This window comes from Citrus sinensis, chromosome 3, assembly GCF_022201045.2.
Source record: "Citrus sinensis cultivar Valencia sweet orange chromosome 3, DVS_A1.0, whole genome shotgun sequence".
Lineage (NCBI taxonomy): Eukaryota > Viridiplantae > Streptophyta > Magnoliopsida > Sapindales > Rutaceae > Citrus > Citrus sinensis.
Window position 1 is genome coordinate 44,641,154 of NC_068558.1, and position 16,555 is coordinate 44,657,708.

At 36.6% G+C, this 16,555-nt stretch overlaps 3 protein-coding genes and 1 non-coding gene across 4 annotated transcripts; all 4 read left to right on the plus strand.

Annotated features, from left to right (window-relative positions):
• Window positions 1–7,118: 7,118 nt before the first annotated feature.
• Window positions 7,119–8,776, plus strand: LOC102618532 (protein VAPYRIN-LIKE-like). Its single transcript, XM_006479766.4, has one exon. The coding sequence runs from the start codon at window positions 7,200–7,202 to the stop codon at window positions 8,619–8,621; it is 1,422 nt and encodes a 473-aa protein (XP_006479829.1). The 5' UTR covers window positions 7,119–7,199; the 3' UTR covers window positions 8,622–8,776.
• Window positions 8,777–11,147: 2,371 nt separating this feature from the next.
• Window positions 11,148–12,054, plus strand: LOC102618811 (histone H2AX). Its single transcript, XM_006479767.3, has 2 exons — window positions 11,148–11,428; window positions 11,523–12,054. The coding sequence occupies exons 1-2, from the start codon at window positions 11,228–11,230 to the stop codon at window positions 11,742–11,744; spliced, it is 423 nt and encodes a 140-aa protein (XP_006479830.1). The 5' UTR covers window positions 11,148–11,227; the 3' UTR covers window positions 11,745–12,054.
• A 1,454-nt stretch (window positions 12,055–13,508) lies between these two features.
• On the plus strand, window positions 13,509–14,809 carry LOC102619114 (histone H2AX). The gene is made up of 2 exons (XM_006479768.4): window positions 13,509–13,948; window positions 14,372–14,809. Exons 1-2 carry the CDS (start codon window positions 13,751–13,753, stop codon window positions 14,591–14,593), a joined length of 420 nt encoding a protein of 139 aa, XP_006479831.1. The 5' UTR covers window positions 13,509–13,750; the 3' UTR covers window positions 14,594–14,809.
• A 554-nt stretch (window positions 14,810–15,363) lies between these two features.
• Window positions 15,364–15,436, plus strand: TRNAA-UGC (transfer RNA alanine (anticodon UGC)). Its single transcript has one exon. It is a non-coding gene; the product is annotated as a tRNA-Ala (tRNA).
• Window positions 15,437–16,555: the final 1,119 nt, after the last annotated feature.

The window sequence follows — 16,555 nt, forward strand, 5'->3', positions numbered from 1 at the left end:
GCTTCAGCGAGTAAGCAAACGGCTCCGTTTTCTGCTCATTTGCAAATCCCAAATCCTCTTCTTGGTTTTGTAATACTAATTAATCATGGCTTATGAGAGTTGGTAAAGAAAAATTTTGAAGACAAGCCCCTGCCCCCTCGTGTATTAATTTCATTCTTTGGCTCACGACACCATTTTTCTTAAACACTTAACATAAAAAGAAAAAACAACAAAAGCAAAATGTCTCCCCGAAAACACGGTGTTAAAATTCAATGTACATAATGCACAAATCATTCATTTGAGAGAGTTAGTGCAGGCACTGTTAACGGTCCATTACACTCACACGTGTGTGTGTGTGTGTGTAAATAATTATATAAAATTTTCTGTAAACGCAACTGCATATTCTGGATGTCCTTACGGTGGTCCACTAATGACAAAGATTTCTACAAATGACTTTTGAATGATTTCAAAAAGACCTTTCGCTCCAAATTAAAAATTTTACATATATAAGTAAAGATTTGGCATCCAACTTTTAACTCCACTACGTTGGGACTTTTTGTCTGTTGGGTATCGAGACAAAGCGATGTAATGTTGTAACATTGAACGTGAAGTCTTTTGGATAATTATGTTATCTCTTAATTAGAACAAATTAAATTCCACCAACCAAAACTCCCCTCAACAGGTTCTTTGTATGGAACCAAAACAGACATCACAATTTCACATGGGTGATGGGGTGATTTGCATTTCTGTTCTTGTTCCCTCAATCTTGGTTTTTAAGTGTTTTAATAAGATCTAAAAAATGGGTTCAGATCAGACTTCTGGGCTGAAGCAAGGTCTTGTAATAAAAACCACTAATTAAAAAAAAAAAAAAAAAGAATTAGTTGGTTGGTCTTGATTGTTTTAGTTGTTTGTTGTTTAAAATTAACTTGGCTCAAGGGTTTTGAATTGGTCAATGAAGGGATCGATGCATATGTTTGTCTGAGGTTGGGAACTAACTTTGTTTTGTCTGTTTACTTGTAGAAATGTGAGAAAAGATTAGGCCGAATTGATAAAGAACTTTTAATACAATGGTCAATTTGGGTGTTATTATCAATCATGTCTCAAAATGGTTGGCGAGTAAGCAATGTTTGGCTTGTCCAACTGCTTTGTCGTGGCCTTGATATTTTAACCTAATAATGCAATGAGGTGATGATCTCATTTGCTTTATCCACAAGTTATCCTGATTCCTGATTTAAAACAGGTGTTTCATTCACTGTTCTTTGAATTTTACAAGTTTTTACTGTATGTACAGCAAAATTATTACCCTCACAATTTTAATTGGTGGTTTAATCGTTAAGCATGAATAATGATATGATCTAACATACAACTTTATGTTTAGAGTGGGGAAGTACCCATATTTAAAGGTTCAATAACATATGAAATCTCTTTTTTCCTTCAATAAAAATATATATCTCCCACGTATAATCTTAAGTGAGACAAACGCAACACACGCGTCTGTACGAGAGTAAAATTACGAAAGTAAAATTAAGTGAAATAAATCAATGGTGATAGTGATATTATTACGAGAGTAAAATTACGAAACATATGACATGATTTTATTAAATAATAGTATCTTTAAATCTCTGTCATGGTCAATAAAATTTTTTTGTCACTTTCTTTTATGTCAATAGAAATTGTTTTTTTTTTTCTATTTTTTCCCTTTTTAAAAGAAAAATTTATTCAACTAGATCACAATAGTACAAACAACGCAATAGTAACCCGATATATATCAACACAATATCAGGATCTGTCTAGAAATTCAATAAAACAACAAAATCTCATAAAATAGTGCACAAGAGATAAACATATATATATATATATCACATGAAAGGTATTTCTATCAAATATCCACATGAAGTCTCTTATACTCTCCACCATTGCGTTTAACTCTTCTAATTAATTGACGTGGTTATGAATCCCTTACCGAAAATCAATCTTTTACAGTATAGTTTAAAATCTTTTGTTTCCCCTCTTTTTAGAAGCGATGGCCATAATTGGTCTTTCGTTGCATATTAAATTGTTAAATAATATTAGATTCAAGTAGTAAATTCATAATTCCAACTTCCAAGTCAATGCTAGAACATACCATTTCAAATTTTTTTTTTTTTTTTTTATATTTGCTTGGGATAACTAGTAGTTACAATATTCTATGCAATAATAATGGTTCTAACATAATCCATGTAGACAATTATTTGATAAATTGAGCATGTGGTAGTTACAAAAGTATAGAATAATTTATTTAGTCTTAATACAAGGAAGGAACCCTACCAGCAGCATGAAAAGTGATGGATTCTTCTAGGGATTAGGGATATAAAGCACCTGTGAAAATCCAATAACAAAGACACTTGCGCATCATCGTTGCATCATCACAATTCTAATATGGGCAGGGCATCAGGAGGGTCCCGTAATATTGTTTGTTCATTGAAAAGCCAAGATTATTAGCGATCGAGTCTTATTCAATCAAAAAATAATTTATCCGGTATTAGTGGATAATTTATGGGATTGAGTCAGAGTTGCATGTTATCCAAGAGTTTAATTAAATATGATAGAATAGAATAGAGTAGAACAAGCATTTGCCGTGGTGATGACAGCGATGACATCTCAAATGTAAAAAAGCAACAAAGGAAGCGACTATGGCTTACATTATGTGGTTCCCTCTGCCGAGAGCAATTGTTACTGTACCTTTTATCCAATGTCTGCAAATGGAAATTAAACATTCATGGATCAGATCTAATGTGCTCATATTATGATGATCGATACTCTCACGTGACTCCATAGTTAATCTTTAAGCTCATATGTTCTCAGTGTTATTATTATTATATATGGCACGAGAAGTTGGTAGCTAAATTGTTATTATTCTTATTCTTATTATTATTATTACTTCTACTAATACCAAAGAATGTTATATTGGAATATAAATGCTTACAATGTAAGATTTTAATTGCAATTTGTAACAGATAAGAGATCTCATAGCGGAAAACTTTAAAACATATGTACGTTCGTGTTTGGATCGAATGGACTGTTCTGTGTCCAGTACTTTTTGTGAGGGAGTAGTGATGATCAATACTCTCACACGACGCCATAGTTAATCTTTAAGCTCATATGTTTACAGTGTTATTATTATTATATATGGCACGAGAAGTTGGTAGCTAAATTATTATTAGTCTTATTATTATTATTACTTCTACTAATACCAAAGAATGTTATCTTGGAATATAAATGCTTACAATGTAAGATTTTAATTGCAATTTGTAACAGATAAGAGATCTCATAGCGGAAAACTTTAAACATATGTACGTTCGTGTTTGGATCGAATGGACTGTTCTGTGTCCCGTACTTTTTGTGAGGGAGTAGTGATGATATTTGTCAACACAAAATGTGGGCTTGTTGGAAAGACTGTTCTAGCATGACGACCATCACTCGATGTTAATCAACACCATCGGATCCAACCCAAATACTTTGGAGTAGTTGCTTAGTTTTGCTGCTGAACTTGGGCTGACCAGCATCCAGTACGAGCCCACTTAATCCGTGAAAGAAAGCCCCAACTTCCCTTTGCTAGTGGCCCCCCAAACAAGTCAGTAGTCAATCTATCAGTTGCCGCAAATTGCATGCGTAGTAGAATTGAGGAAAGAAGCACCTCGAAGTTAAAATGGCCAACTAGCCAAGCAATGTGTAATTTGATCTCTGCTGAACCTAGAAACACTGTTACTAAAAGAGCTTCTTTCCATAACCAAATTGAAAGTAAGCAACTGCCCAGGCACCGAACGTAAGCACTAATTCACCAAACTTCCAGCCGCTCCATTAACATTATATATTATTATTAACATCTATTTGACAATATTGGTCGCAGAGCACCTTGGTAACGAAATGAGTTTGCCAGCAACATACCTCAGTTCATACTTAATGACCAGAATAGCTCCGGTTCCATTAGGAGGAAACTAACCTTTGGAAAGTTAATTGCATACAAGAATCACAGTAGTATGAAACGGTAAGACATTTTATAAGCTGAACAGGGTTGGGGGAATGTTAGCACTTAGCAGCAGCACCAGCATCCCAGCAAGGACAGAATTAATTTACACTATGGACTTGTTTCTAATGATCTCCAAAGGAGTAGAAACTCTCAGTTATGCAGCTCTACTCACACCAAGCAACTAAAGATATTGATGTATGATATACATGTATCCGCTAATATCAGGTAGAATTAGCTATATTTTCAGTAAAAGGTCTCATCTTTGTCATTTTCTTTGTTGCTTGCATTAGCTGAAAGCGAAGACCAGCTTGTAAGTACTAACTACTAAGTGGTATCTTACTTTTGTTGCTGGGGTAACCATAACTGGGGAAATGAACATCGTTGTGTGTTTCCTTTTATGATTGACCTTGAACTGGGAATATGGTCACTAGGCAGAGCCAATGACCACAAGCTGACACTCAACATTCATCTGGACATTCTTTCAACAAAGCAGGTGTAGTCTTTTAACTTCCACTTATGAGCCACGAACCCCAAAAAAGAATAGGTCAATATCAGATCACTTATACAGAAGAAAAAGGGAAAAACAAGAAGTAGCCGCTGACATATAGAAGAAAGAAGCTACTCTGTTAGTGGTGTTAGAAGTGTACATGGATCAGGGAATAATGGTACAAGGTTTGGAAAAAAAAGGCAAAAGGTTGAAATGGTTGAATCAAGGGGCAGAATGATTGCAGAAACTTCAGTGAAGAAGGTAAAAGAAGAAAACACCACAATAGACTTGGAGTAACTTTTCCTGGCCAAGAGAACCAAATACTATTTTATAAAACTGTAAATGTTAAGAAAGGCATGAAAACAAAGTATTTTGTTCTTATGGATGTTCTTAGTGACAATTTTTTTTTTTGGGGGGGGGGGGGGGGGGGGGGGGTGGGGATTCATCACTTCACTATAACGGCAAAGATTTTTTTAACCGTATCTCATTGTATTTGCAAGAGCGTTGACACATAAAATTCCTTGTCTGAACACAATAATTTATTCATCTGAATAAAAGGCTTATTTTAGGATTTAATGGTTTAAATAACAATTTTTAGATGTGACTCCCCTGATCTTAATTTATATTTTGTTTTGTCTCAGTGATTTGTAATTCCAGGACAACCGGTGAGTATTATAAGATTTTGCCGCCATTAAAAGTGACTTTGTCGCTGGACTATTATCACAATATTTCATTAAAGAAATAACTTCAATGATGCCAGTTCTCTGTCTGTGAAAACCCATCCTTTTATTGCCAATTGAAAAGACAAATATTCAAAAACTCACTTGGCCGGTTCACAGACAAGTAAGTAACTTTCTTCTTTCACAGATTTCGGGAGTAGCTAGGAAAATATAACATCGTTTTGAAAAATATGATGGGATGTAGGCTTGACTTGGCCCTCCTCTACTCCAACTTGAGACGTCCTTTATGCTTATGGAAATAAACAACTAAATACAATATAACAAGGCCAGTTCTTTACTGTAACGGCTATGATGAAATTGCGTAAACAAATCTCAACTCATGGCTTACAGATATTCTTGAAAATGCTTCTCATTTTCAGAAACAACAACATGCATTTATTGCGAGGAATAGAATGGAATTAAAGAAGACAAGCTTTTTGTTTTCAATTGAATAATTTAAACTCCAGACCAACTAACTAGAAGTTAATATGATGAGGTTCTCGTCAATGGGCAAACAACAAGGCACAACTTTTAACAGCATGAAGCCATGATACACTGCCAAGGAAATGCTTAAATTAAGTAATCAACAGCAGTAACGTTCACTTGAAGGGAAGGGCACCCAAAAAAAAGGGTGAAAAAAAGCAAGAGAAATGTCGTTTATGGCTACAAATATCCCAGACAATGAGACATAGACCATGAAAATGAAAATGTGAGCTCATTTGAATTATAATAATCAGTTGAGGCTACAACCACAGACATTGCTAATTATTTTAATATCAATTAGATGTCACGAATGCTCCCGGAACCCACCTAAAATGTCTTATTATTGTCAGAAGAGCAGCTTAAATCAACTAAACAACACATTATAAGTGAATAATCAAGAAATCACTGGTCTAATAGATTGAATAATCTAAGCATTTAGATTCCCATAGCATTTTGCACCCCAATGACATAATATCTCATTAATTCTCCAATGATCAAGTGAGGCTTATTGATGCTACAATAAAAAAATGTTGTTTGGCAGACAAAAGACTAGGCTCAACATATCACATCATGATAAGGAAATTTGTTTTCAGAGAAAGCATCTAGGACATCATAGACCGGCTCTACAATATCTGATTCAATCAAAAACCAAACGAAGTCCACGGCTGTAGGGGCTGTCATATTTATTCAGTACTTACTTGGGAATTAGGATAGATGCTTCACTCATTGCAACAAATGCTAAATCAATAGTTTAGAGATTCAGCAATTCGGAAAAAGAAACTAATTACATAGCCTTAATTTAGTACTACCTCTCTATAATGATGAAGAAACAAATCTAGTAGTACATGGTGTTAATTTTGTGCTCGACTATCTGTTGTGGATGCCAAATTATTGAAAACTTACACATTAATTTCAACCCAACAAACTGTAGACTACAATCTAAGATGATTCTCAGAGATCTGGTCATAGATTGATAGAATAATCACATTTGTTTTCATCTTATGTGGTGTGACATATTTATCATGTCGTACATAGGCATAAAGTAACAGCCTCCATGCTCATAATCAACCAACCTAGGTGTCGGTGATTAAGCAAAATAGGTCTTAAATTTTAGGGCGAAAAAGAAATAAAAAATCTGTTCAAAATGGTCCCTACAAGGCTACAATGAAAAGTTAACAAGAACAATTAGTCAGGAAATTAAAGTGGTGTTTGATGTTAAAGAAAATCAAACGGGCAATAGGAAGCACCTTTTCGTCTTAAATGCGACATGTATGGCTCCATATTCAAACAAGCCATCATTGACTTGTTCTTCATCCTCTCATTTTCAAAGTCCCTGTCCCTACCATCCCTTCTCAGCCAAACCTAAACCAACAATTAAACATTAAGTTAATCCATTTTATTAATTAACATAATTTGATACCAATATTAAAACAAATTAAACAAAAACAAAAGAAAAAGCAACTGCTACACACCCTCTTCATCTTCTTCAAGTTGAGAGAAAACAAAGGGGGTTACACTGACAATGGACCGGTTAGTGGAAGCAGATATAAAAGAAGTTGAAATAGCTTTCAAGAGAGGCCAAAAGTGCACCAAAACGTTTCGTTTAACCAATTTGATGCACACCATGGCTGTTGCTGTCTCTTTGACAACAACGGACCAATCTCTCTTCTCTTTTGATAAACTTTTCTCCATAATCCCACCGCTGTCCTCTTCATCATACACTCTGATACTCTTTCAACCCTCCGATCATCCCCCTCTCTCCAATCCCAACGACGCCGTCGTCGTCAAATCGTCCATGCTTCCCCTCGGCAAAGCCCACCACGAAGATCTCCGCCGTCTGTTCTCAAAGCGCGGGCCCCACATATTCAGAGACGCCACGCTTCCCATCTCCTTTGTGGGCCCCCACGTGGCTGAGTTCCTCATCTCTCGGCGTACACATATACCGGATCTCGCTTCCTTTTTTGACAAAGCGGTTTCTGGTTGCTCCGCTTCTCAGCTCTCGTCGTTACTAGAAAACGCCATCGTTTCTGGAAATGGAGACTTGGTCACGAGCTTGATTGACAACGGCGCTGATGTGAATCACAAGGATTCTGATGGGCGGTCCATGATTTCTTTAGCTGTTAAAGCTGGAAACGTCGATGTTGTTGATGTACTGATCGCTTCTGGATGTCAAATCGATGATTCGAATGATCGTGTGCTGCACGAGGCAGCGGCGATTGGTAGGGTGGATTTAATAGAGGCTTTGATTTCAGCTTTTGCAAGTATTGATGTGAATTCGGTTGATTCAAACGGCACAAGCCCAATCCACGTTGCCGCGAGTAAGGGACACGCGCGAGTGATTCAGTACTTCGGGTCTCTCACCGGAGCTAGAAAACCGGATGTGTTCGATAAAAACGGGGCAAGTCCGCTTCACCTAGCCGCCGAAAACGGCCATTTGGACGCCGTCAAATGCTTGTTACATAATCCGAACTACGTTAAATACGCCGTTAACAAAGACGGCAAGACTGCCTTCGCGCTGGCGGTTGAGAACGGCCACTCGCATTTGTACGACTTGCTGCAACTGGGAGACGCGCTGCATCGCGCGGCGAGAGTGGACGACGTTCGCGCAATGAAGAGTTGCCTTGCGGAAGGGGCTAGCGTTAACGGGAGGGATCAGAATGGATGGACGGCGTTGCATAGAGCGGCGTTTAAGGGCAAAATCGAGAGCGTGAATATTTTACTTAACAATGGGGCGAAGGTGGACGTTGTTGACGACGCTGGGTACACGCCGTTACACTGCGCCGTTATGGCGGGGCACGTGGAAGTTGCGTTGGTGTTGATCGCGCGTGGGGCCAGAGCCAATTTGAAGAGCCTAAAGCGATTGGTCCCGTTGAATTTGGATTGTTTTAAGAATCATCCATCTTTGCTTGTTCATCAGCAGCCTTTGTGTCGAGAAAAAGAATGAGGTTGAAAATCGAGATGGTGACCGTGTTAGTTCAATTTGTAATTTGTATATAGTTTTTGGACAATGTAACGAATCCCTCCATTACTCTCGTCTCGTTTATACTTTGGGGATCGAATAAGTTTAACAGCTTATGAATGAAATGAGATTTTGCTCGAGTGATTACTTCATTTTTTTTTTAGCTTTTGGCTTCTGGCAAATTGAAACATTTTAAAGGGGCGTCTGGACTCAGGACCTCTGTCTTAAGTTGAAAATGGTCGCTGCTTGGGCTTGTGGTCCAGTGGTGAATCATTACTCTTAAAGTTAAGTATGATTATAAGGGCAATGGTTCGAGTCTCCACAAACTCAATCTCTCTCAATTAAACATAATTGTGTGGAGATTACTTATAATATCTTTTTTCTTTGTGAAATGCGAGTGGAATAGAGACATCTCTCATCCGTGAGGGGTATTTAGCTGTGCATGTACTTCACAGAATAAAAATATAATAATATAAGTCTCATGTATATATCTAATTGTAAATATCAGTGTAATAATATGTTGTCACAGCAGCTGTATATATCTCTGTGTAATACAGTCACATGATGTTTAATCAGTTAAAAAAAGTTGAAAATGGTCCGGTACAACGTGTACTTTTTCATACTCGTCAACTTAATGGACTGAGTATGCATACAGGAGCATGCACAAAATTAAGAGATAAATATTTCACTAAAATAGTTGGAGTGATAAAATGGAGAGTAGTTAAATTTAGTGGAGAAAAAAAAAATTAATGAAAATAATATTAACTTATTTGTATTTTTTAAGGGAATTTCTTTTTTACTTTTCTATTTGCTACATAGTTAAGTAAATATGCATTTAAAAATAAAATTTAGAAGTTTTTTAGTGATTCTTTAATAAGCATGGATCTATATTATATGTCTAGTGACTCCTTTAATTGTACTTAATAATAGAGTAAGGATGTGGTAAAAGCTATAGGTTCAAATTTGACAAGGGATTTTTTAGCCTCTTTTTTAAAAGTAGTCAAGTGGTAGTATTCAAATTGAAATGGAAAATAAAAATAGTGTTGATTTGTAATTAAAAAAAATGTAAACAACCGTATAATAATATAATTCTAAACTTTTGAATTAAATAAGTTGTAAGAATATAGAAATTAGAATAGTATTTCTACAGTAAAAAAATTGCAAAGAAAGACACTTTCACTTTTCAGTTCATCAATAATCTAAAAATCGACTACACATTAGAAAATAAACTTTAAATTTTCATTGCCAAAGTACTCTCTCAATCACACTTTTTCATGCTTTAACTTCCACATTCACAATAATTACATCATCTCTCAAAGTCAAAGCGAGTCATTAGCAAAGTATTAACAATAAAATAAAGTGTATGCTATGACATATATAATATCATGTATTAACTAACAAACAAAAATAAAAAGGATAAATTTTGAACTATTTTTTAATTTTAATTTTACTTTTTTCGTGAACCATTAAACCAAACCAAATAAAAAACCAAATGGTTTAGAATTTCTGAACCATTTAGTTTTTTTGCTCCGAACCAAACCGAACTAAATTGTCATAATACGGTTCGGTTCAAACTGAACCGAACCAAATGCCCACCCCTAAATTACTTAGCCTGATATCACCCATATTACTACCAAATGCTCTCTCTCTCTCTCTCTCTCTCTCTCTCTCTCTATATATATATATAGGTACTGAACTTGAACCTTTTCCTTTCATATTTAGAGAGATAAAAATGAGATGCACTCGATTATACATCTTCTTGCTTATGTAGAAGATACCAAGAGGAAATAGTTGCTTCTTCAAATTTGCTTCTTGTTTAAGGTTACCCTAAAATGACATCCTAAAAACACTCCTCTACTTACCTTTTTTTTTTTTTTTGAGAATAGGATTAAAAGAAATTTCATTAATCCACCCTATTTTTTTTATTTTTTAAATAAAAATGAGAGTAAGTTAAAATTTACAATAATTTAAAAAAATATTTTGAAGATTATCAGTTTGTTGGAAGAGAAATCCGAAATTTACATTCTTGTTTTCGATGATTGACAGGATAATTGCATTTAAATGTGGCAAACCATGGGTAATCGATGACCCTGCGGATCAAGGCTGTGTCCAAGTCCAACAGTGTGAACCTCCATCACAATTCAAAACAACGGATAGATGGGGTGCAAAATGAGAATACGGGGGCTAAGTAGTATCTGCTTCCCATTGGGCCAGCAGTGATCTTCCGATGCCTTTTCACCGCAACAAGAAACAGAACACTTTGACCAGTTGACTTTTCCAAATTTTAGAAACGACATCGTAAGGTACAAAGAAAATAAAAGTACTATAATTGGCAAAATTTTTATGTTTCCCGCTCAAACTTTTATTTTTAAATAAAAAGCACCCGCTGTGCCACGCTGGCAATCCTTGAAAAATCAAAACCGCGAGTTACAACCACGTCATTGATCCGCGAACGTCTCAAACAACCAATCAAAACGCATCCCTCATCTCTATATGAACCAAAAACAACCCAGCCACGTTCTCATCGCAAACCGCTTCGAATTTATTCAAAACTCTCAATCTTCCTCAAAAGAAAAACCCATTTCTCAACCATGAGTTCAGAAGCTGCAGCAACCAAGGGTGGGCGGGGCAGGTCCAAGGACACGAAACCGGTGTCCAGATCCCACAAGGCCGGTCTCCAGTTCCCGGTTGGCCGTGTCGCTCGCTTCCTCAAGAAAGGCCGATACGCCCAGCGCGTCGGATCCGGCTCTCCCGTCTATCTTTCCGCCGTCCTTGAATACCTTGCTGCTGAGGTTCGTTCATATTTTTTTTCTCTCTTGTATGAAATTATAAACTGGCGTTTACTACTTATTAATTTTTTTTTCGTAATTTTTTTGAATTTGATAGGTTTTGGAGTTGGCTGGGAACGCGGCGAGGGACAACAAGAAGAACAGAATCATTCCAAGGCACATTCAGTTGGCTGTGAAAAACGACGAGGAGTTTAGCAAACTGCTTGGCTCTGTGACTATCGCTAATGGTGGTGTGTTGCCTAACATTCATCAGAACTTGCTGCCGAAGAAAGCTGCAGCACGGAAGGGCGAAATTGGATCCGTGTCTCAGGAGTTTTAGGGGTTTAATTAGGGATCTGGAATCTTCGATTTCGGGTTATGTTTATAAGTATGTAGTGAATTTGGGTTTTCACTTTCATATGTGTAAATCTCATTTTGGATAATTGAGTAAAAATCCTGGGTTTCTTCGCTGATGATATTTGTAATTGGTAGGAACAATATTTTCAAATGAATCCATAGTTTGCTGCAAAGAATAGTTTTTTCATTTCTCTTGTGTAATAGTTATCATTTGATGGGGCTGGTTGTAATTTTGATGTTGTCTCTGATTTAGTTCTGTTTCTCAGATTACAAGGTCATTCCTTAATTCTTAATATTTGCTTTCGACTAAATGATTGTGAAGCCGCAAAGGATTATCCCACTGCTTACGGCTAATTTAATAGTGTTACTTTGATACTATTGTTTTGGGAAACAATTCCATAAACTGCACATCGGACGGGTGGCACTCAATTTAAACACAAGTTTTTTTTGAATGGTTAAGCAAAATAATATTTGACATTTTAAAATTAATCAATTTTTTTTTATTGATTCACTTTGTGTGACTTTGTATCTAAATTTTCTTATTGGAGGGTGGCAAGATCAGAATGTTTAATTTTGGGACTCACCTATCGTGCAATGGTGGCACCATGCCACTACTTTTGTCTTTTCTGTGTAAAATTTTATGAAGCCCTTTCACTTATTTTTATTTGAACTTTATTTCACAAATATTAAGTTTATTTCTCCCAAATTTGTGAATCTTTTAACGGCCGATCAATGGCAAATCAGCTTTTCCAGTGACTGTGGTTGGTCAGAAAAGATAGAGAGAACTGTGGAGAACAAAACCCAAGTGGTGGCGTCATCGGAAATCGGAGAAACCGCGGCGAATTGAAGCGGGGATTCTATGATTTTTCACGGCTTTGATCGACAGTTTTCCGAATGCTTTACAGTGACAAGGATGACATGAAGATGATTGATGTCGTACAAGCTTCTAATCGGTACCAACCTTGGCTGGTGGAGTAGCCAGAAACGGAAACAAAACTCGGGTCGGGTTGACCCGGTTATTTTTGCGACAAGGATGGCATAGAGATGATCGTCGTCGCACGATCTTCCAATCGGTGCCAACCTTGGTCGGTGGCATGGACGGAAATGGAAACGAAATTCGGGTCGGATTTGCCGGTATTTGTGATAAAGAGAGGGAGTATTGTGATAAAGGTGCAATATAGAAGAAAAATGTATAAATAGTAAATAGTATAATGTGCTAATTATAATGTTTATATGGATGCAATAGAAATTAATTTAATATTTATGAGGTAAAATTTAAATAAAAATGAATGAAAGGGGTTCAATGAAATTTTACAACACTGCCGGCACAAAAGACAGAACCAGTGGTATCGTAGCTGGATCCTTAATTTTGTCTAAATTTTGTTGAATTAATTTTTTTTTGGGAAAAGGAATTTATTTTATTAAATTAAAGATTGCAAAATTTTGATAGTAGAAATATGTTGGGTTCTTTGCTATAAAATATTTAAAATGTAAATTTTTGAAGGAGATTGGCTGATTGCAGAAGAAAGACGAGAGAAAAGTGACGGGACATGTGAGAAAAATGGGATATGTAGTGTTTTCACAAAATTATTTAAAACATTAGAGACTTTATCGAAAACATCCAATTTCTAGGGTAAGAATCTTTCTTTTAATTTTGAATTTTAATGTTAGCAGTTAAATTAATTTTTCACTTTATTTATAATTAAATTAATATTTTGACTAAATTTGAAAAACAAAAAAAACAAAAGTCAAGAGAGGATCGGAATTCTACTGGTAAAGCACGCAGCTAGAAAAATGTCATCAAGAAAATAAAATAAAAAAGTGGTTTTCCAAGCTGGCAATCCGAGGGTTACCTTCCGAGCCAGCGAGAACAAACCACGCACGTCGCCTCCCTACATAAATAAACAGGGCTCTCCTTCCCTTCAATTCAATTTCAGAGCTTCACCAGAAAGCGCAAGCAAGAGAGCATTTGCATTATTTTGTCAATCGATGAGCTCCGCAGGATCAACGAAGGGCGGCAGAGGCAAGCCCAAGTCGACCAAATCAATTTCCAGATCTCACAAGGCTGGCCTTCAGTTCCCCGTCGGCCGTATTGCTCGCTTCCTCAAAGCCGGAAAGTACGCCGATCGCGTGGGTGCCGGCGCCCCCGTCTACCTATCGGCTGTTCTTGAATACCTTGCTGCTGAGGTCATTTTGTCTATCATTTCATTTGATTCAATCTCTGTTTGGTCGATTCTTCTGCTGACAAGAAATGTTGAATATCATTTTTCAATGTTAGGGTTTTATTAACTTTTGCATTTGGGAAATTGATGGGACCAATTAACTAATTACGAGTGAAATATTGGATCTATATTTGTTTCTTTTTAAGTAGAGCATGGAGGAACAGCATTAAAGCTCTGTATTTTGGACATTTGATTTTACAATGTGATTCTCTACTCTGTCTTTTGGTGTCAATGGTATTTGTTGTTGTTTCAGAAACATTTTGGTTTTAGAGAAAATGTTAGAAAATGGAAGAGATTTTGAAATTTTTTTTAAAACTAATATATTTAGTACCCGTTTATATGTTTTGATTCTTTCTCATGTTGTTGTATGCATTAAATTAATATACAGGTTTTGGAGCTTGCTGGCAATGCTGCAAGGGATAACAAAAAGAACCGTATCGTTCCAAGGCACATTCAACTAGCTGTGAGGAATGATGAAGAATTAAGCAAGCTTTTGGGCACAGTTACTATTGCAAATGGAGGAGTTCTGCCAAACATTCATCAGAACCTGTTGCCAAGGAAAATGGGCAAAGGAAGGGAGGATATTGGATCTGCTTCGCAAGAATTTTAGTGCTGAAACTTCTCTGCTTGTTGAATTTGAATACTTAAAAAAAAAAAATGCAGGATTGATTGATTTACGCAATTTTTTTCTTTATTTGTGATCCTTTTATCTCCGTGTAAACTGGGATTTGGGTTCCGGCCGAATATAGTGAAACAATAATTTTTTGATGTCCCATCTCATTGTGTGGGGGTTTAAAGTTAGCAACAATGAAGTTGGTTTGCATTACTCACGTGTTTTGTGGTATTGGTTGTGTGCACCGTGGAATGATTCCAAGTTTTGAACTGGGGAAAATGTTGATGATAACTTGCACTACTTCTGTTGGGCTGGTAGCTGGATATTTGAGTTAACACAGCTGCCTAGGGTTTATAAATGGTGCCCAGAGCCATTGGTGTCTCAAATTACTAAATGTTTTGATATTTGCAAAAAGTATACCTTGTCAGCTCTGGCATGGTTTTCTGGTAGCTGATTAGCAGGGTTACTGTTGGCACTCTCAAATTTCATCTGCTCCACCCAACTATAGGTGCTAATAGTGTTGGGAGGTTACTTAAAATTTGCCAGGCTTGCCTATCAACAGCTATGCCAGACTGCCACTTATCTAGACTTGCAACTCTCCCAGCAAGCGCAGGGAATGACTGAATGTGAGACTGCAGTGTCTTGCGATTCGGCCCGTTAATCACATTTGGGTCGGGTTTAGGAGGGAGGGTACTCTGTTTGGGCCTGTTATTTTTTATCGAATTAAGTTCTGGTTAATTATCTTATTATACCAAATAAAACCACCTGGGGATGTAGCTCAAATGGTAGAGCGCTCGCTTTGCATGCGAGAGGTACAGGGTTCGATCCCCTGCATCTCCAAATTTTGGATTATTGCTTTTTACTTTGTTAAGACTTATTTGGTTCCCTTTGAAAAATTTCAGCTTCAAATGCTATTACATTTAGGCCGTCGAGCATTCACAATAGGTCTGTTTTGATGCACTTTTTTTGCTATCTCGTTATCATTTGAGCAATAAAAGCCAGTCTCTCTTGGTTGTTGTAATTTATACTCTATGGATAGTAGCCTAGTCCTGATGTTTTTTGAGTCATTTTTCAACTATCCTTGTGTATCAAGGGATTCTTTTCTTGTGAGTTCTTCGCTAATTCTTGCATTATTGCATTTTGATTTATACTCTATGGATTTGTAGCCTGATTCTTTCCAGTCGGAGCAACTGATCAACCACATAAACCTCCTTCAAACTAGATTTCTTCAGGCATTTCAGTTAACTTATCAAGAAAATTGTCTTATCTTTTTTCTTTTATATTCTCAAAATTGATAGTGCCATGCCCGTCGTTGGAGGTTTCAGAGGGTGTGTTATTCACAATATTTTATCTGATACAAAATTTACAATTTAAGTGTATTAAAATATGTTTTATGTTTTGCAGCAATATACTTATATGCCCGCAAAATTACTGAATGCTGCGACGTACGAAAACTTTGTTATTATAATTGAACTATCATTATTTGCTATAATTGAACAGTGATCTGTTGATGCCGTCTGGAGTATAAACAAGAGTTCCAAAGTTGCTCTGGGTGTGTTCATTTTTTATGATCTTCACTTTGATCAATTATTAGATAACTGATATGTGGGTCTGTTTCTGTAGCCATATTCGAAAATTGACTAGGATTCCATCTGTCATTATAACTGCAGCTTGATGCTCTTGGCAAAGCTGTTGAAGCTGAGTGGGATAATTGATAATACGATGAATTTGCCCTCAATAGTTGGACTTGGTATCAAGATCAGGTATTCCGGACTCAGCAATGAAACTGCATATGGCGACATGTTGTGTCTTGGGCCATTCCTGTTCATATGAGACTGAGGCTTCCTCCGCATTTGCTCCTTCCACGACCCCTCTTTCTCTCTCTCTTGGATTCTCATATATGGTGACGTGAATTATATGATTCAGTTTTGTACTGCAGAGTTCCAACAGCCTACTCTG